At 44.7% G+C, this 20,718-nt stretch overlaps 1 protein-coding gene and 1 non-coding gene across 2 annotated transcripts in view; one reads left to right on the top strand and one right to left on the bottom strand.

The window, feature by feature from the left end:
• SVIL (supervillin) overlaps window positions 1–20,718 on the bottom strand; it is an 87,296-nt gene that overhangs the window by 21,562 nt on the left and 45,016 nt on the right. Inside the window, exons 12-21 of the mRNA XM_047064863.1 lie at window positions 12,587–12,734; window positions 10,351–10,440; window positions 10,174–10,260; window positions 8,729–8,906; window positions 6,224–6,396; window positions 4,515–4,670; window positions 2,919–3,055; window positions 2,201–2,348; window positions 1,936–2,081; window positions 161–336 (exon numbers count right to left, since the gene is read on the bottom strand). Coding sequence (XP_046920819.1) covers window positions 161–336; window positions 1,936–2,081; window positions 2,201–2,348; window positions 2,919–3,055; window positions 4,515–4,670; window positions 6,224–6,396; window positions 8,729–8,906; window positions 10,174–10,260; window positions 10,351–10,440; window positions 12,587–12,734 — 1,439 coding nt within the window. The remainder of the gene's footprint in view (window positions 1–160; window positions 337–1,935; window positions 2,082–2,200; window positions 2,349–2,918; window positions 3,056–4,514; window positions 4,671–6,223; window positions 6,397–8,728; window positions 8,907–10,173; window positions 10,261–10,350; window positions 10,441–12,586; window positions 12,735–20,718) is intronic.
• On the top strand, window positions 19,003–19,109 carry LOC124502744 (U6 spliceosomal RNA). Its single transcript, XR_006960007.1, has one exon. It is a non-coding gene; the product is annotated as a U6 spliceosomal RNA (small nuclear RNA).

The following is a 20,718-nucleotide window of genomic DNA, read 5'->3' as shown; positions in this document are numbered from 1 at the left end:
GTTGCAGTTAGGCGAGAGCTAAAAGAAATGCTCTTTTTGTGAATATACAGGGTACCGCCTGCAGTCAGTTATGAAAAGGAAAGCCTTTGGAGAGCCACAGTAGGTGAGCACAGTGGGAATCCCCTGGCCCTTCCCCACCATCAGCAGATGCCTGGAATACCTGGGAATAAGCGGATTGCACTCTCCAGGGTCCAGGGGGTTGATGTCACAGTTCTCGTAATCAAAGGTGCCATTCCATAAATGCTTTGCCAGCTGGAAAGCTATTTTCCGTTGTGCTAACGTGACTTCTTTTCCATGCCACACATACACTTCACTACCGAAATCAAACACCAGTACCTGAAGAAACGGCACAGAAGATGTGGTTAATGTCAAAGCCATGCTCCAGATGAACCACGGTCTCTGCAGACACTGAGTTGAGCGGGTGAGGATACAAACCCTAATGGAGCCATCAGTGCAAACATAAAAAGATCCAGGGGTGGACCAGCTGGCTCTGCCCTGCTCCCCTAGTCTCTACCCCGCAGGTGGGATTTCCATCTTGTCCTGGACTCTCCAACTCTGTAACACCCCTCATTCATAAAAACAGTTATTTGGCTATGACTTCCTATCTTCTTTTCTTCTTCCTTGTCTCCCTCCTTTGTTCATTCATTCACTTAGCATATATACAGGCCTTCTCACATGCCAGGCACTGAGGACCAGTGAGGTCTTCTCTCCTCTGTTCAGTTCCAACACCCTCAAAGGGAGAGACCATATCATACTTATGTTTACAGTAGGGATTTACGAAGTGTTTGCTGAATGAATATGTGAATGTAATGCTATTTCTTATTTCCATGCCTTTGGCTTATTCTATTCTTTCTTCCTAGGATAATTTCTTCCTTCATGTCCAGCCATCCAAATCCTACTCAACTCCCAACCAGGCTCAATTTCACCTTCTCTTTAAAATTACTCCTGATTATTTCTTCCCTGTGATTTTTGTTCTCATTTAAATGCCCATATATATCACACACTCCATCTAGGTGTGGATTACATCCTTTCTAGTACTCCTCTATTCAATGAAACTTAAGGTTCTTTTGTGTCTTCCACTTTTTTCTCAACATGTGCAATACAGAAGGGTAATGACAATGTATGTACTTAGTAAATATTTCCCAACGTGAGAGAAAAAATCTAGTACATCACTTGGCAAACCCAAATTATATACACATGCATCTGTTATTCCTGAAACTTCAAGACTGCAAAAATATAATGTTCATAGAAAAGCAAGAGATAGGGCTAAGGAGTATTTACATTTTATTCCCTGTTTATATTGAGATATAACTGACATACGGCACAGCATAAGTTTAAGGTATAAGGCATAATGACTTGACTTATATAAACTGTGAAATGATGACCACAATAAGTTAATATCCAGCACCTCATACAGATACAAAAGGAATAAAATACAAAAAGAAAATATGAAAAAAAAGGAAAAAAAATTACATTTTGCCTAAAACGAAAAGGCTTCAATGATCCATGACCCCTCTGAACAATATTCTGAATTCTATATTTGTATTTAACATGGCAGCAGTGGTTTGAATTCACAAGTAAATATCCCTTAAAAATATGCCACTGTTCAGGGCGCCTGGGTAGCTCAGCCAGTTAAGCGCCTCTTATTTCGGTTCAGGTCATGATCCCAGGGTTCGTGAGTTCAAGCGTCGCATCGGACTCTGTGCTGACAGCGCGGATCCTGCTTGGGATTCTTCCTCCCTCTCTCTGCCCCTCCCTGACTTGTGTTCTGTCTCTCAAGATAAATAAATAAAAACTTAAAAATAAATAAATAAATGTCACTGTTCAACAACAGGCACTAACACTGGCCAGCGCATATCGGGCGCTTACTATCTATTTTATTGGGCAGCCCCGTGCAAAGGGTTTCTCAGTGAGGGTGATGCCCGGGCACTGTACCTCTTTTGACTGTAGAAGGGAGCACTTTGGAATTTTCCCCCAGTAGTCGTCATCAGGAACAAGTTTGTCATCCATCAGACGGTAAATGCAGTTTGTTTCAATTATGGCTGTCTCATAAAGTTCGTCTTCTTTTGGGTCTCCGGCGGCTTTGGGAGGAGAACGATAAGACAGTCTGACATTTTACACTGAAAAGTGGCTGGTTTAGAAGAACGAAGTAGGGGGGAAGAAAAGTCTCATGATTCTCTGAAATACAGTAAACTCTTACACTGGTAACTGGTTTGGCCACCCAGAAGCTTCCAGAAGTCTTTGGCTGCATGAGTGTGTGTATTAATTCCTTCTTCGATAGTTTGGATATAAGTAGCTCTACAACCAAGTTCCCTCTTTGTCTGAATTAAACCCGCAAGTTCTGAGGCCTGGAAAAAAGGAGGAACACAGTTACCTGGGTAGACAAGCCTGTGGCTAGGGTGGAGGGGAGAAATGGTGTGTCTGCAAGGAAAACCAGGTGACCACAGGGGCTGCAGGCTCTGGTTGTTGGCTATTTTCGGCAAGGTGGAGAAAACGTACGGGGGGTACAATTCTCTAGAGCAACAGCTCTTTGTTTTCAAATCTAAGAGATGGCTTGTGGAGTTTTTGATAAATGCCCACTCTCTGGGCTTCTCCCCAGTGCTCATTCAGTAAGTCTGAGGTAGCACTTCACAGATACCTGGGACAAACAGCTCTGAAGTGATACGCCAGTTCCTTTCACACGGAATAGGACTTAAAATCTGGACAGGAGGGCCAGAATCCTTCCAAAACATCCCACTCAAGCAAGTACCTAATGATTACTTGTTTGAGAGACATTCAGCAAAAGAAATACCACCCATCCCTTCTCACTCGATTTCGCATCTGAGAAGCCCTTGTAATGATCTAGCAACTGTGGAACAGTCTATCGGGCGTGCAAAGGAGATGCTTAACGGAACAGTTTTTATTTTTCAGATACCAACCTTTGCCTTTTCTATGACATTTGCAAACTCTCCTACCCACAGGAAGCAGTGATGGGGAGAGAGCAGGAGGAAGCAGTCCCCGCTGTTGAGCGACGAAGCTCGAGGTTCAACCAGTCGTGTCTGCACATGTCTTCTTCCTGTAAGGCGGGAGGCAAACAGTCACCATCTTCCCAGACAGGAGACCTCTCCAAGCCACAGGAAGGACCAGGAAGCACCTCTGCTACAGACTTTTGCAATTCTAAAGACTCTTGTCTACCAATACCAGTTCCATGATGCGGGGTGGTGGAAGGGGGGTTCGAATGTTGGCTTTAGAGGTTACTCTCCCTTGCCAGTGTTAGGACACCCGCTGGCGTCCTTTTACAGCACGAGTGGATTAATCAAGTTCCCTCCTCCAGGAAAGTTAGCAAACATGTTCCTTTTCCCTCTGTAACTCCTCTCCCCGTCTCTTTCTCTCGGCATGGCCCACCTCCTACATTTCATACCCTCTGCCAGCCGTGCTGCAGGTGAGGACACGCCTTCACACAGCATCTTCCTCCTGGGGGCTTTCATGCCACACCGAGGGCAGTCTTAGCGGGGATCAGCTAGGAGGGAAGCACTGCTTTGTGCTGCTTTCCACACCTTCTCCTGAGTGGCCGTTCATTTAGACCTTTCCACAGTCACACGGACAGTGATGTCTCTGGGTCAGAACTTGGGAAAAGAGGGTTATTTGTGCTTGTGGCATGTCCTCTGAATGCACTGAAAAGGCCGGTGCAGAAACACACGGGACACCCCCAGTGAAGGATATTTCGTCCATCCTCCCCTCGCTGATTACTCTAGCAGTAATCGTCTCTCCTCCTAGCCTGCAGCTTCTCTGGTTGTCTCCCTTGCCAGTGACAGAGGGGGTGTTGGAGTGGAATCCTGGTCGCCTTCACTTGCCTCTGCTGTCCCTGGATTCCTTCTCTAAGAACCTGTGTCTCTCCTTCTGGCCCACGCTGACCTCGCTTACCTCAGCCAGGAGAACTGAGTGGAGAGAGCCACCACGTAGGCTGAGGGGGCATCTGGAGCTGCGTGACAGTGCGGAGGCAGGGCTCACGGGGCTAGGGGAGGCAGCAGCAGAAGCTGAGCTTCTAGAATGGGAGAGACCTGGGGGCAAGTCCAGCCCTGCTACTTGACGGCGGTTGTGACCCCGATCAGGTCACTAACCTCTCGAAGTCTCAGTGGACAGAGTATCTCCCACCTCAAGGAATCTTGAGGACCTCAAAGAGCATGCGTTCCCTTCTGCTTACGGTCAGGACTCCTGACGTCACCAGACTAAAACCCCTAGTCGACGTGCGATTCCTCTGTGCTGCTTTTATTCATTTATTTTTTTTTAAGTGATTTTTAAATTTTTTTTAATCTTTATTTATTTTTGAGAGAGAGAGACAAAGTGTGAGCAGGGGAGGAGCAGAGAGAGAGGTAGACACGGAATCCGAAGCAGGCTCCAGGCTCCGAGCTGTCAGCACAGAGCCCGACGCGGGGCTCGAACTCACGAACTGTGAGATCACGACCTGAGCTGAAGCCGGACGCTCAACCGACTGAGCCACCCAGGCACCCCTCCTCTGTGCTGCTCTTAAATACCTTTAATCTGTAACAGCATCAGCTTCTTGTAGGGCACCGCGCTGTTGTTGGAATTCTGTTCGGTCAGGTTGACGCTGCGCAGGCTGACGTTGCTGAAGTTTTCTTTACTGGCTAAACCTGCCAGGGTGACTTCTGAGAAGTTGGAGTTGGAGGACACTGGGAGGGTTGAATAAGGAAACAGTGTGGGGGTGGGGCGTGGGGGAGCAAGATGGGCAGGTGAAACGTCAATGTTTACAATCAGAGATTCAGAACCGACTACCTTTCTCTTTGAAACTTAATCCTGCGGGGGAGAACGTGCCCGGGTTTGGTTGCCTATGCAGTTGGGTGTTGAGGCACCGTACCAGGGTTTAACCCTGTATTGGAGTAGACACACGTCGCACCTCGCCTTGCAGAGAGACAAGAATTGAGAGACAACGTGGACCAACTGCTGTACTATAAAATCAGGAGCTGGACTCGTGTGTTGCACTTCCACTGAAAGCTGTTATAACTCCTAACAATCTTTAGATGTTAATGCAAATGCACCCCAAGGAAAACCACAGGACGTATTTTAACAAAAGTCTCTATACATAGGCACTCTGTAGGGATGGCTTAGTCCTAATCTTTCTCCTGGAGGCAAAATGATCAATTAGCTGATCTCCTGAGGTCTTCCACCCCAGGATTAAGACCGTAATAACAAGATGCTGGGTTTTCCATGGCACCAACAGATGTGTACATGACATGTGTCTATCGTCACAAAGCTATCCCCAAGCCCCCGAGAGTGGAGGTAGAGGAAACGTACCTAAAGTTTGTGCCAGCAAGCCTTTATTTCTTTAACTGATTGTTTAAAAAAAAAAAAAAAAAGCGTATGTGCTAGAGAGAAATTCAGCAAATTGTTTTGCTGGGATTAGGCTCTTTCTCACGCTACTTGACAATTTGTATGGCATCGCGGTTTTGACATATGTTCTCTTAGTCAATCAGTTACAACGAAAAGACTCAACCCTTTTGTGTAAATACTGAGTCTCTAAGAAAAACTTTAGGAAGTAGGTTCATGAGTGCTGAAGGAAAATAACAATTATAGCGAGAATATTCAAACTGGCAAGACTGTGTATGCCATTAGCTCCACCAAGAAAACCACTGTTTCAGAACTATGGAAGCCCATGTTACCAGGCTGAGCAAAGCGGAGCGTGGAGCTCTCTCCTCCCTCCCGTTCACTGTCTCCACCCCCAAGCCCCGGCGCTACCCAACTCACATCCCCAGCTCCGAGGCTCCTGACAGAAGCAATCTGGAAAGCATTGTTTTATGCGTTTAATATGAAAATCTAGGATTAGGAAAAGCAGCAGTTTGGGATGTTTTCTCACGAGAGATCAAATGATTTGCTCTTGAGCAAGATTAAGTGGGGAGTGACTACGTTTGGGCTCTGCAGAGCTGAAAATGGGTTCAATTACAAAGCCCAGAAACGTCCTTTTCCAATCTCTTGAAAGAAAAGTCAACCAAGCAGGATAATTGAAGTTAACCAAGGGAACAGATGCTCCACGCTGTTAGAATTTCTGGGAAAAGCCTTTAAATTCCAGGCAGGTGTGCACAGCACATGTGTGTGCAAACTTACTCATTTTTATGTGACGAGTGTCTTTTGAGCACATTATTGGCCTTAGCAAGGCAGAAAAAGAGGGTTCAAATCACCTAATCACCAGTTCCGAAGCAGGGGTAGGGTGGTGGTTCCACATACTCACTCTTTTCTACTTTCATCCGCTTTGACTCCATGAAGGCAACGTTTAATCTCTGCTCCGTGTATTCCTGAAGGAGATCTTCTCTGGCTGCCAGCATTTTCAAGGGATTTTTGGAAGCCTGAACCCGGCGCTTGGGCCTTACTGCGCGCTTGTGCTCGGCCACAGAGGAGGTCAACCTGGGGAGCAAAGTGGAGCTGTGACCTCGGTCTGCGTATCATCCACACCTGGTTTATTTGGGGGTCTCTGACCCGAAGCGACGGTCTCTGCAATGTCACTTCCTGATTTTGTTGTAAGTCTTACAACTCCCCCTCCTGCCCGCCACTCCCTGACATGGAGACAGAATCTTGGAGATGGGGATTGATCCAAAATCCCAGAGGCTCTCCCCACACCACGCCCTGTGGTCTCTGCCTGGGCGCACATCTGGTGCCTCATGGGGCAACTCATTCCATTACTCGATGGCTCTGAAGGGTGGGAAGTTCTTCCCCACCCTCATCAAACCCACGGACTCTTCCTAATTCTCCTGTTGGAATATTACATACATGTACTTCTGTCCCTGGCGAGCCCTTCAGGGATTTACAGCCAGCCCTTGCTTCTCGACTTAATTCTCTTTCCTCCATACTAAACTTTCTCTTGACACAACAGTTTTCCAGTTTCCTTATGAACCCCCCTCTTAACTAGCCTCCTCTCAGCCCTTTGCGCCTTTCTGAAAAATAACCACAACTTTGAAGAATATGTTGAAATAAAGTAAGTCCACGAAACCAACTGTAACCGCCATACACACACTCAGCTCTCTGGGGCAGAGCAGACACGGGGAGGTGGGTGGGCCAGTCACACGGTTTCCTAACAGATTCTGCTGCTGCTCTTGACTTTCAACTGCACGGTCTCTGTGCTATCGTATAATATATAACATCGTCCTCTGTGTGTGTGTGCATAAACGTAGATGTATATATGTTTATATATAATGACTTAAGCAGTGACATCTGGGATGGGAGAAGATGAGAAATGGTTAAATAGCCATGTGTGCAAATACATAAAATATCATTTAAAGGTGAGAAATGGAAAATTCTTCATTTAAAAAAATGTTTAAGCTTATTTATTTTGAGAGACAGAGAGACAGAGAGACAGAGAGAGAGAGAGAGAGAGAACGCAGATGTGTGCGTGAGTGGGGGAGGGACAGAGAGAGGGAGAGAGAATCCCATGCAGGCTCTGAGCTGCCAGCGCAGAGCCCGACATGGGGCTCGAACCCATGAACCGTGAGATCGTGACCTGAGCTGAAATTAAGAGTCGACCCAACTACTGAACCACCCATGTGCCCCTGTTCATTTTTTTTCTTAAGATAGAAAAAAACTGACAAAATGGAAATATGCAACAAATGCATCAGGAGCAGCTTAAGGAAAAATGTAGGATAACCACACAGACTTCTAGAAGAGACTGTCACTCTGACAATTTGTGGGGAATAGACAGATGTGGTCGGTAGCTGTGGGCTTAGCCTGGCCAGCATATATGCTCCCTGGTTTCCGATAAGAGTACCTGGACTCTGGCTCTGGCTCTGAAGGGCATCCAGAGACCAGCTCTGGGGCACCTGGCATCTTCCAGTCCCTTGGCCACAATGACCGCTGTAGGGCTGGGCTCAGACCCTAGAAAATCAAGCCTGGAACCTGTGCTGGAAGGAACAACTGGGAAGAGAAGCAGCCTATGCTGGGGTGGCCACGGAGCCGAAAATTCCACAGCTGGCGTGGGCAACTCCCACAACGCGGTGATAGCTTGGCTGGAGCAAAGCAGCCCCACGGAAAATGGAAAAGAGAGAGACTTCCTTCTGAGGAGCCTCTGGAACCCGAATTCACGCCTGCACTTTTCAGCGAGTGAACCCGTAAATCCCTCCACACCTTTCTTTTGCCACAGTCAGTTTGACTTGGGCTTCTTTCTGGCACCTGCAGTGAAGGAATCCTAACACCATACCTGCTTTCCTGAGGTGGGTTAGCCATGATCCTGTGTGAAAAGAGACCCTTGGACATCAGAGAGAAGACTGTCGGGCCTATTAATTTCATAAATTATTGTAAGTTAAATAACACGCTTTACTGATGTTCTAGTTAGTTGTATTAGTTTGAGCCCATGTGATCCAAAATTTTTTCAGAGCGAGGAGTAAGTGAAAGGTATAGAAATCTTTGCTAAATTGAGGGGTGGGGGCAGTATCTAGAAATCGGCAAAACAAGAATCAATTATGTAACAAATCCAGTGACATTATTTTTAACGGGCCAGAGCAAACGTGTGTGGCACACGCTGTGCACGCCAGATCTCCTGCCTGGGCGCACATCTGCTCTGGAGCGCCCGTGTTTTCCCTACCCCACGGTGCCACGTGGCTGGCTCTGGAGAATAACAATTTGGCTGTAATGAGTTCTAGTCGTAGAAGGAGATACAGTGAGAGAAGACCCTCGTGGAAGTGCTGTGTGAAGGCCGAGGTAGGAATCCGATCTCTGTGGGTGAAAGATAGAAACTAAAATAACTCACTTAGGGGCGTAAGGGTCGAAAATGACATCGAAGTCCTCGTCCAGCTCCACGGGGCTTCTCGGTAGAGTGTAGTCCATGCTGCGGTAAAACCTGGCAAAGGTTTCGTCATCGTCCAACTTCATCACCTCTTTAACAGATTTGCCGGTGACCGTGAGTACAGTTTCCTGCATCCCACCAACTATGAACAAGTGCAGCAAATAAATGACGTCAGATTTGTGTAAAAACACTACTCCAACTACGCCTCCCGATAGCTTAAAAATGATTCCCCCCACCCACGTTCCAGGAGTGGAGAAACATGGTGGTGATGCCCAGGGCTCTGTGGATGCTTCCTGGGCCTTATTGGACTTGTTGTGAGAGGACTTCTCGTCTGAAAACAGCTGGCACCATGAGAGCGGTAGGAGGCAGGTACTTGTTCCTTTTGCTACTGGAGGCAGAGCCGGCCTCGGCCTAATTCTAGATCAGGAATCGGTAAGAACTTTTTCTGTAAAGGGTCACGTAGTAAATATTTCTGGCTCTGCATGGGAGGCTATATGATGTGTTGCATGCATCAGCTCTGCTGTGCAAAAGTGACTGCTGACAATACATGAACAAATGAGCATGCTTTCATTCCAATAAAACTTCAGGAACAAAAACAGGTGGAAAGCTGGATTAGTTTACTGACCCCTGGGCTAGATCCCAGTCACAGATACATAGTAAGCTTTGAGTTGTTTGAATGTCTTGCCTTGCCAGTTTAGTTATTACATTACACTTTTATGTTTCTGGTATAAAGTGCTTTTCTGTATTATTTCCAACCTATTAGGGGGTCACTGTCAATAGTAGTGACTCCTAGTGCTTAGTATTTGATCAGTTTTCAAGTACTGGACATTTTTATTAAGAGATGAGGCTATTTCTGCATATTATGCTTTTACTTTGTATACTTCATGAACTTCTGTATTGAAATATTCAACATTTATGCAGAAATCACTTGCAATAAGATATGTCAGCTGCTACCTTATTAGAAACTGATATATACTATTTAAATTCCATCAGGCCTAAGATCATGTCGATTTTGTGTAATACCTGCTTTCAAGTATAAGAGCCACATTACCAAGTTCACAGTCCTGACTGGATGACATCCCAAAGTTTGAGACTCAGAAGCCAACCTTATTGGGGGTCCCCAATCTAGTACATTATGAAGTGAATCAGACCTTCGTAACCCAATCATTCTTGGCTTCCTTTTTAACATGATAAGAAAGATCATGCTTTCGCTATTAATTGATGAAGTCAAGTCGAAAGAAGACAATTTAGCTGAGAAGAAGAAGCAATCAGATTTGTGATTTGGAGATTTTGAGAGAGGAGCAGGGTTTTGTTTTTTTTTTAGGTTTCCTTAGCTGCTCATTGAAATCTGCACCACAGAGTGCTCTAAGCATGTAAACCGAAGCTTCCCTCCAGCTTCTGGTATGTACCTTTGTTATTCAGCCTTCTTAGAAAGGTTTCCAGTCTGTCCAACTTCAGGTCCGATTCCAACTGCATGTCTGGTCTGGCTTCGATATCTAGGCAAGTGGAAACCATCCATGAGAGGTGCAACTCACACTCTTCTGATCTGAGACCCACCGGTACAATTGGGTACCTCAGTGACTTACCTTCCAAGGGTTTAGACACTGGCGTGGTGCCCCTCGTTTTATTGCAAATAGGAGATGCCACTGGAGTTATGGCAGTGGGTGATGCCAAACCTGTAGAACATCAAAGGGGCGATTTAGTATCTCTGGATCATTTCTGGAGATTCCCAGGACCCTGCTGGCTATTAGTCCCAATGTAGATTTTACAACTTCTAGAACTTACACACATGCGCGAATGTGCACGCACGCGTGCATTCGGCAGGTGCCATGACTATGTAGGACCACTGCAAATGTGGATAGAATTTTATAGTTTCTAGGGACTAGAATAGGTGAGAAGCTACTACAATGAGGACATGTGAGAACAGATGCCCATAATCTGTAAATGGAATAAGAGTGTACAAGAGGCATCAGAATATACTTGAACAAACGGAGTGGTGGGTTCTGAAGCCCCTTTGAGGCAGTGGAGGTGGTTCAAGAGGAAGTATATCTGCACCGTGTCCCATAGAAGAAGTGGAGAATGGGCCGTGTCACAGTAGCGGGCTCATGGCCCCTCACACTGGAGTTTTCCCGCAGGCGGGGATGCGATGGGGGCAGTGTGGCCTTTGCGGCATCCTTCGGAGTGTGATTTTATTGAGAAATAGCCCAAGGAGTGCTAACCTTTTAGAAGAAAGACACAGAAGAGGTTACACTTAAATTGATTTATGATTGTTGAAGGGTCACATCCATCTGGGGTGTGGCTGGGAACTAGCGATATACTTTCACATCTATTTACCAAGAAGCAGAGTGGGGAATCTTTTAAGAGTGTAAAGGTGGGGCGCCTGGGTGGCTCAGCCGGTTAAGCATCCAACTTCGGCTCAGGTCATGATCTCATGGTTTGTGAGTTCAAGCCCCACATTGGGCTCTGCACTGGCAGTATGGAGCCTGCTTAGGATTCTCTCTCTCTCTCTGCCCCTTCCCCACTCTAACTCTAGCTCAAAAAAAAAAAAAAAATATATATATATATTAAATATATAACTATATATAGTTATATATTTATATAAATATATATATATTATATTTATATATATTTATATATTTAATATATATTTTATATATAAAAAAAATATATATATATAAAATATATGTATAAAATATATAACTAGCTCCAAGATAAACTATACATATATACACACACATATGTACACGTGTGTGTGTGTGTATGTGTGTGTGTGTGTGTGTGTATGGTGTAAAGGCTGAAAGAAAGAGATTCCAGCACAGAGAAGGTATCTGGTTGGGACAAGAAACCTTAATAAAGGCAAAGATGAGCACTTTGTTCCTCGCCTAGGTAGAAGGGATTGATAAGGAAAGGAACCAGTCCATTTACGGAGAACAGAATGAAATGTTAATGTTCACAGTATTCACTTGTAATAAATATGAAATCGTCAGATGACATTGCCCTTTCAGCACCCCTCAGAGAACTACATCTGGAGAATACGTAACTAGGTGCCTGTCGCTTACAAGGAAAAATGAATGAATGAATTGCTCTGCTCCTTCCTCCTGTTAGCTGGAGAGGGATGTGGAACACCATAAAACTTTCAATGAAAAATACTGCAACGTAGTTTAAAGTTTCAGTCTTAGGTGATATTCTAAAAGTATTTCTCGGCAGGTACCTGTATTTGCTTGATGATGTCAATAAAAATTTAAAAATTTACTTCAATAACCCGACCTGCTGAAGGTTTCTATCAGCGAGGAAGCAAACGTTCTTGAGAGATAATAAAGTAAAAGTTGCTATCACAGGCAGTACAGGTGCAGCTCGCCATCACCTACTAACAGGATGCACAGGAGAGGGAAGAGTCCCTTAGCACAGAGATCACAAATGCCGAAGGGAGCAGAGGGGCCCCAACTCCTGGAAACCTGGCCCTCTGCACCATCGGGGCGCCCCCTGCCATCCGTTCAGGCAGCCGCACAAGAGCTCCTAGCAGTGGGACATCTCTATCCCAACTAAAGACCAGGGTTTTTCCTTAGGAGGGAGGACATGTAAATTTAAATGACACCAAGAAGTCAGCCAGAGAAAAGACAGATATCGTGTTTTCACTAGGATGTGGAATGTGAGAAACTTAACAGGAGACCACGGGGGAAAGGGAAGGGGAAAAAATAGTTTAAAACAGAGAGGGAGGCAAACCATAAGAGACTCTTCAACACAGAGAACAAGCTGAGGGTTGATGCACACCCGAACCCACGCGCACACGCGGAGCATGTCCACCCCTCCCCCCGCTCTGACCTTTCTTCACCATCCTGCCGGCCACCGTGAACTGGGTGGAGTCGTTGGCTGCTCCCTTGCCTTTGGTCTTCCAGGCTTCTTCTCTCACAGTGATGAGGTGCTTCCTCTCTTCGATAGTCATCTGGCTCTCCCGACTTTCTGTGACCCGCTGTTTGTAAAGTGTACCGGGGAGGAAAGGGGAGAGGGAAATGACAGAGACGTGAATTTCAGCAGGTGGCATTGCGTGAGCCGAAAGTCAGGCAAACAAACAGGAGGGTTACACTCTCCACAAACGTCTGTCACTGTTCTATCCGAAACAGGTTTGGCTTCCCTACTTCCAGCTTGGGTCAGAGATCGCCATCAAGAACAATGAAAATTTAGGTTAAAACTGTGATTTTTCTTTTTTTTTTTTCCCCCACTCGTTTGTTTGGAATACTGGAACACCAAAATGATACTTGGGAAAAATCAACAAAAATAGACTGTCTTCGTGCCATGAATTTCACAGGGTTTTAAAGTTGCTCTGTTCTGGGCCACGTAGGTGGCTCAGTCAGTTTGGTTAAGCGTCCGACTTGGGCTCAGGTCATTATCTCATTATCTCATTATCTCATGCGAGTTCTAGCCCCGCACCGGGCTCTGTGACCAGTCAGAGCCTGGAGCCTGCTTCGGATTCTGTGTCTCCCTCTCTCTCTGCCCCTCCCCCACTCACACTCTGTCTCTCCCTCTCTCAAAAATAAACATTAAAACAATTGTAAAGTTGGTATGTTTTACCTAGCTAAACTTGGCTGATTAGGAAATTTTATCCTATAACTATATAGTTACAAAACACATGGTCAATCCAGAAAATCTCATCCACTTGAGTTCATGAGGAACACGGTCAATTATGAAGGAGAGAAAGCTGATTAGGAATAAAGTATGCTACAAGAGGGTTTTCTGGAACTCAGCATGCTTTTTCTGAGACAACTATGTTACATGGGCAGCTAGGCAGCTCAGCCCATGAAAGTGACTTTTAGGCCCTAGTATATCTGACATTGAGGATAAATTGTACTATAGACATAATCTACATATAGAAAAACATTTCCACCTAAAAAATATTTTCAAAAGCTTCCAACTGAAAGATACCTGCCTCTTCAGTTTCTAAGCCACTGGACTCATTTGGTCTGGGGGAAAGAGGCTTAGGGGGACTGAGGGAGGCCAGGAGAGGGGTCTCCAGAGAGGGGTGGGCTGAGATGAAGGGAAGAAGCAGAAGGCCGGGCTCAGGACACTCGGGGCCAGTGCAGGGGAAGGGGTCGGCCAGGGACAGAGGGTGTGGATGATGGTGGTGGGGGACACTGGGGCGGGAGGCCTTCAGTGGTGGTAGGACAGAGTTTGCTTTCCCTTCTCCTCCTCCGTGATGCTCTCCTCTCACTACCAAACCCCTCTCCGAGAGCGACTTGGAATTAGGGTCCTTGCGCAAATCATGAGTGGGAAAGTTCAAGAGAAGTGTCTTTAAATTTTTTTTGACAATTTGTTTTGGTAAAATTGGAAATGTATCCAGTGGCAGGGGGCACGGGCCGGGGAGAGAAGCAGGGGCAGGTGCTGTGGGAGCGAGTGTTGAGGAGGGCAGAGAGGAAAAGCCTCCTCCCAAGCAGAAGGAGCTTCCCTCGCTGGCTGTCCGCCCCAGGATGGCTCCCACGGCAGGGGTTCTAACACTGGCGTGGCCTCCTGGCTTTGTGCATTTGCTTTCACCTCAGCCTCTTCTCAGACCCGAGGTGTGCCCTTCCTGCCGGGGCCTTTGCTTGTAAGCTACAGATAAGCTTGCCTTAGCCTCTGCTGGCAGTCTCCCCAGCAACTCTTCCCTTGTGGGAAAACCGGGAGACCCCCGAGGGGCAGTGTGCCAGATTCTGTCCCTCCACACAACCCATCCCACTGTGGCCAATTAGATTCCGTTAACTGACCAGCAGAAAATAACTTCCAGATTCATTCAGCAAGAAAGCAGAGATGGGCACAGTTCATCCTCCTAAAACACTGGAATTATGGAGGCTGATGCAGGAGAGGGTTCCTTCCCTCCTGTCCAGAAAAGATGTACATAAAACCACATCTGCCCTGACAACATATGGTTTCAGCCATGAACATGGACTTGTCCAACATCTAGTTTGTGAATCTTTTATAGACGTCTTCTACAGAGCAATCACTGCCAGAAGGGATTTTGAGATCCTTGGTAATTTAGGTTAAAAAAAAAAAAACACACCCTTTTCCTGAAGAGATAGGACAACTAAAAGCAATGCCTGATCCTGGCTTGGATCCTAGATGGGGTGGGGTGGGGGCTAAAAGGGACACAGTTGGGGTGGAAGGTGGGGGGGAATGGACACAGTTGGAAATGGGCTGTGGATTAAACATTGCATCAGTGTTGAATGTCCTCATCTGGATCACATTACTGTGGTTATGGAAGTAAGCCAGACTGAATATATGCCCCCAAGTCTCATACATTGAAACCTAAGCCCCCGTGTGACGTATTAGGAGGTGAGGCCTTTGGGAGGAGTTAGGTCATGAAGGTGGAGCCCTCCTTAAGAGGAGTAATGCCCTTATAAAGGACACCCCACAGAGCCCCCCTGCCCCTTCCACCATGTGAGGACAGCCACCATGTGAGGAGCAGATGGTCGTCCAAGAACCAGCAAGAGGGCTCTCAGTAGACACTGAATCTACTGACACCTTGATCTTGAACTTTCAGCTTCCAGAACTGTGAGAAATCAATTTCTGTTTATAAGCCACTCAGTATATAGTGTTAGGGTAGCCCAAACTATCTATCTATCTATCTATCTATCTATCTATCTATCTATATCATGTATACGTATAGGAGACAGAAGGGGACAGGAGGAAGTCAGCAGTGGGGGCTAGGGTTGAGGGAGGAAAGGAGACATGAATGGGGGCAGCCAGAAAGTGCCAACAGTTGGTGGCTTTGGTAAGGAGTAGATGACAGTGCCCTATCACAGTAACTTTTTTTTTATCAGTTTTAAATTTTATCCAAATAAAATATTATCCAAAAGTTAAAAAGCCTTTTCCTTCACTTTCCCACTCATGACTGGGGGGATGACCCTCATTCCAAGGAAGTCTCTCAATCACATACCCTTATTAAATAAACTATGCCAGGAAGACCTCGTCAAAATTCACAAAAGATAATACGTTTTCTTTGAAAATGAAGTTTCAGGAATGAATTTTAATCAAATCAATATAGCACTTGGCTTAAAGCGTTTCGAAAAAGCATATGAAGCACCAAGAAAGTTTGCTTCTCCAAAGACCCAGATATCACCAGTTCTGGTGAACTTGGTGACACATCTCCAAAGTCCTGGGTGTGGTTCATGACTCAAAAAAATGGCATCCCCGAATCAACAACTCCATCTCCCAAAGCACTCAGATTCCCTTGGAGCTTCTGGAAGAACGTGGTGGATATGAGCCCTGGAATGATACAGCTGTTGTAGGACTTAAAGCTTCCAGCAGTTTGCCGTATCTTTATTATGGAGTATTTTTTTTCCACTCCCTTCTCAAAATTAAGATTAAACGTAAAAGCTTTTGCCTCTCTAAAAGTTTTATTTTAACTTTGCCAGTAGGTTTAGGGTCCCTACTTGCTTTATCTGACTTCAGATGGCTCTAATGGGGTATACAGCTTATTGATTCACTGAAAAAATACAGTTTCTCAAAAGTTGCTATTAAACTTTGAACTCAAAATGTGAAAACAAGATACACATCTTTGTCCATTTACTTTTTTAGCTTTAAATTTCATTACTGTCTTGTCTTGGTTTTCCCTTCTAAGTTTTTTTTCCTTGTTTAGAGAAGGGCGTAGTATTGTATCCTAATAAGTATTGCACCATTTTCCAGGCTTGTGTAGATTGGCTGGAATAGTGAGAGAATTGGGGAAGAAAAGGAATAGAAGCCCACCTGCCTTGTCCTTCACTCTTTCAAATGCAGATCCCATGAAGGTGGTGCCCAGACATGGAGACAGGGAGGGGAAGGAACAGTGTGTGTGTGTGTGTGTGTGTGTGTGTATAGAAGGCAGTGTAACAAGCGAAACAGTTGGGAAGCAAGGCAGGTCTTAGGGATGGACAGAGATTTGGTAGTACACAGCTTGAAATTATGTAAAGAGTCAATCTGCAAGAATGTTTTCAGGTTATGGCACTATTCTGTATACCTACTGAAAATGCCTAGTACAAATCTTCCCACATGTTGCTGACAGGTGATAACGTAAGAAACAGATCTACCACGCTTTAATAGGATTACTACTCTCCCATTAACACAACTAGAGAGCTTCATGGTTAGGAAATACTGTGATCTGGCTTTTAAATTTTTATCTTATTCACATCTAGTTAAACTATAGTGTTGGAAGAAATTATAAGAGCACAGATGAAGTAGTAAAAATAAGGCAAAGTAACAAATCAATACTTCTTGCTTTTAAAAAATGCTATCACCATTTCGAATTCTGTGTACTGTTAAAAGAAATATGACTTTGCCCCTTCCTTTGGTGATTTCAGTACCTCATTAGCGCATGCAGCCTCAAGTGGCCTGAACAAAATATGAAAAAGACCACAACTAGGCTTAGACCTCAAAGTAACCATAACGTGGTCTTGCCACATCTACCAGGGACTAAGATGAAGGGAGGGGGATACAGGGAAATCTTATTCTGGTACAGTTGGGAGGCATGTGAGGAAGAAGGAAATGTGTGTTAAAGCCCAACAAAGAGACAAATAGTCCATTTAGACAGAACGTGTGTGCTGTTGTAATGCTCTGTTTTCTTTTCTGAGGCTCTGCATTAGTGAACACAGATACCAGGACTGCAGGAGGAAAGGAGTCTCAGAGAACACTGATGAGCTAATGCTAAAAGGTTGGTACATAAAATATTTATCTGGGAAAGTTGTCAAGATACAAAAATATAGATTTTTAAGCCTATTTTAATGTTGAAGTGATTAAACATAAACTACCTGTGGTAAATGGCATTTTTCTTAAAACTTAAAAATATATGGAGAGATATCCCATGTTCATGGATTGGAAGCTGCCAGTTCTTCCTACAATTTGGTACAATTTCAATAAAAATCCCAGCAAGTCACCTTGTGGATACTGACGAACTGATTCTAAAGTTTATATGGAGAGGGAAAAGATCCAAAATAGCCAATACGATATTGAAGGAGAAGAATGAAGTTGGAGGACTGACCCTACCTGATTTTAAGATTTACTGTAAAGTTACAGTAATCAAGAAAAAACCAAACAAATAGATCAATCCCACCTGGGTGGCTCAGTTGATAAGCATCTGATTCTTGACTTTGGCTCAGGTCATGATCTCACAGTTTGTGGGTTCAAGCCCCACATCGGGCTCTTTGCTGACAGCATGGAGCCTGCTTGGGATTCTGTCTCCCTCTTTCTCTGCCCTTTCCTCACTTGCTCTCTATCTCTCTCTCTCAAAAAAAGGTGGGGGGGGAGGGAAAGAGCCCAGCAATGCATTCATATAAATATACTCAACTAATCTGTGAAAAGTCCAAGGCAATACAGTGAACATAAGACAGGTCTTTTCAACAAGTGGTGCTAGAACAACTGGACATCCACATGAAACAAAAAAAAAAAAAAAAAGAAAGAAAGAAAGAAAGAAAGAGAATCTAGACACAGACTTTACATCCTTCACAAAAATTAACTCAAGATGAATCATAAATCTAAATGTAAAATGCCAAACTATAAAATTTGTAGAAGATAACATAGAAGAAAACTCTAGATGACCTTGAATTCAATGATGACTTTCTAGATGTAACACTAATGAAAGAATTGATAAACTGAAATTCACTGAAATGAAAAAGCCTTTGCTCTGTGAAAGCCACTGTCAAGAGAATGAGAAGACAAGCCACAGACTGAGAGAAAATATCTTCAAAAGACACATCTGATAAAGAAATGTCATCCAAAAATATACAAAGAACTCTTAACACTCAACAATAAGAAAACAACCGATTAAAAGACGGGCAAAGATCGGAACAGACATCTCACCAAAGAAGATCTATGGGTGGCACACAAGCATATGAAAAGGTGTTCCAAATCATATGTCATTGTGACATGTCATTGCAAATTCAGACACCTGTGAGATACCACCACACACCCATCAGAATGGCCAAAATCCAGAACACTGACAAGAGCAAGTGCTGGGAAGGATGTGCAGCAACAGGAACTCTGGGGTTTTTTTCGCTGGTGGGAATGCAAACTTGGGTACAGCCACTTTGTAAGACAATCTGGCAGTTTCTCACAAAACTAAACATACTCTTACCATATGATCCAGCAACTGTGCTCCTTGATACCCAGATGAGTTGAAAATCTATAGCTACACAAAAACCTGCGTATGGATATTTATAGCAGCTTTACTCATAATTGCCAAAACTTGGAAGCCACCAAGATGCCCTTCAGCAAGCAAATGGATAAATAAACCGTGGTACGTGCTCGCTTCGGCAGCACATGTACTAAAATTGGAACGATACACAGAAGTTAGCATGGCTCCTTGTGCAAGGATGACACACAGATTCGTGAAGTGTTCCATATTTTTAACCAAACAAACTGTGGTACATCCGGGGAGAATATTATTCAGGATTAAAAAGCAACAGGCTATCAAGTCATAAAAAGACATGGAGAAACTCAAATGCATATTACAAAGTGAAAGAAGCCGGTCTGAAAACCAACTCAATGATTCCAACGATATGACATTCTAAGACAAAAGCACAGAGACAGTAAAGAAATTGCCAAGGATCAGAGGGAGGGAGGTATAAACAGATGGAGTGCAGAGGTTTTTTAGGGCAGTGAAACTAGTCTATATGACACTGTAATTGATGATGGATATATGTCACTATGCATTTGTCAAAATCTAGAGAATGCACACCAAGGCCGAACCCAGATGTAAACTATGGACACTGGGCAATAATGACGTGTCAATGTAGGTTCAACCATTTTAACAAATGTACCACTCTAGTATGGGATGTTGGTAGTGGGGAAGGCTATGTGTGTGTGTGTGTGGGGGGGGGCACAGAAGGTATATGGGAAATCTCTGTACTTTTGGCTCAATTTTGCTGTGAACCTAACACTCCTTAAAAAATAAAGTTTATTTAAAAAGTGTATAGATGTGTGTGTGTGTGTGTAATATACAAAATTTATATTTAAAGAGTTCAATGATACACCTTTTCTTTTAAAGTTTAATATGACTTATTTAGAAGAAATCATCCATCCCTGCTCCCCCTTAGTGACAGAAAGGCAGGTTTGCTCCAGATTTCGGCCTGTCTTTTGGGGTGGACACTGCTGTCTGTGTGGGGCTGGCCTCTCACAGATCAGCATTCTCAACTCCGGAAGAGCCTAGGAGAGTTAAGGAAGAGGCTGCCTTGGGGAGAAAAATGGGCAGATTCCATTGTGAAGATGTCAAGATGTAGTATGAGGGCTCACCAGGCACCTCTCTCTGACAGCACTCTGTCCCTCTCGTATTTGCAATGAGGTCTTTGTGCCTCTCACTCAAAGACCTGTTTTGTCGTCACTAGTCCTAACGGAACAGTATAGTATAGTCATGAGATTTTTAGATGGAGGACGCCTGAGAGGTCTGAAAGTCCCCATTCCGATGAGGAGACGGAGGCCCGCAGAGGGAAATGGCTAGGTAAGTTCCCTCAGACAGCTGGAGGCGAGAATCTTGGATTCGTGACGAAGCGGATGCAGGCACTTTTCACAGCTATTTTGACACCAGGGACATTCCAAGGGGAATAAAAACCAACCACTGGTATTTCTGGCTTTAAACATCATCATGTATTATGTACCAGCAGGATTATTCAGCCCAAGCCAGGTCTCCCTTCTGGGGTGGGGCTCAGATGAGGTACTGTGAAGACAGAAGGTAAGGGGGCAGGAGGTCTGTGCTTCCTCCTTTCAGGCGATGACTGCAAGCAGTTCCTGTCAGAATAGCCTCTTCCTTGCTCTGTCCTCCTCTCAGGCCCGTCCACACTCAACTGCCTCCACCACACCTTCCCTTACCAAGCTAAGCAAGATGGCAGGGTTCCTGAGTGGGAGCCGGAACACTCTGGTACGTTCCTTAGGCTCCTGACTTGACTTAGAATATAATGCTTGGAGATTAAAAGGGGGAATTTTCCTCTTACTCCAGTTCCGTGATTATGAGGTGAATTAAT

Source organism: Lynx rufus, unplaced genomic scaffold, assembly GCF_022079265.1.
Source record: "Lynx rufus isolate CCGP_SWC_20201006 ecotype Redwood Valley unplaced genomic scaffold, mLynRuf1.p SCAF_7, whole genome shotgun sequence".
NCBI classification, from domain to species: Eukaryota; Metazoa; Chordata; class Mammalia; order Carnivora; family Felidae; genus Lynx; species Lynx rufus.
This window is presented reverse-complemented; position numbering and strand designations above follow the sequence as displayed.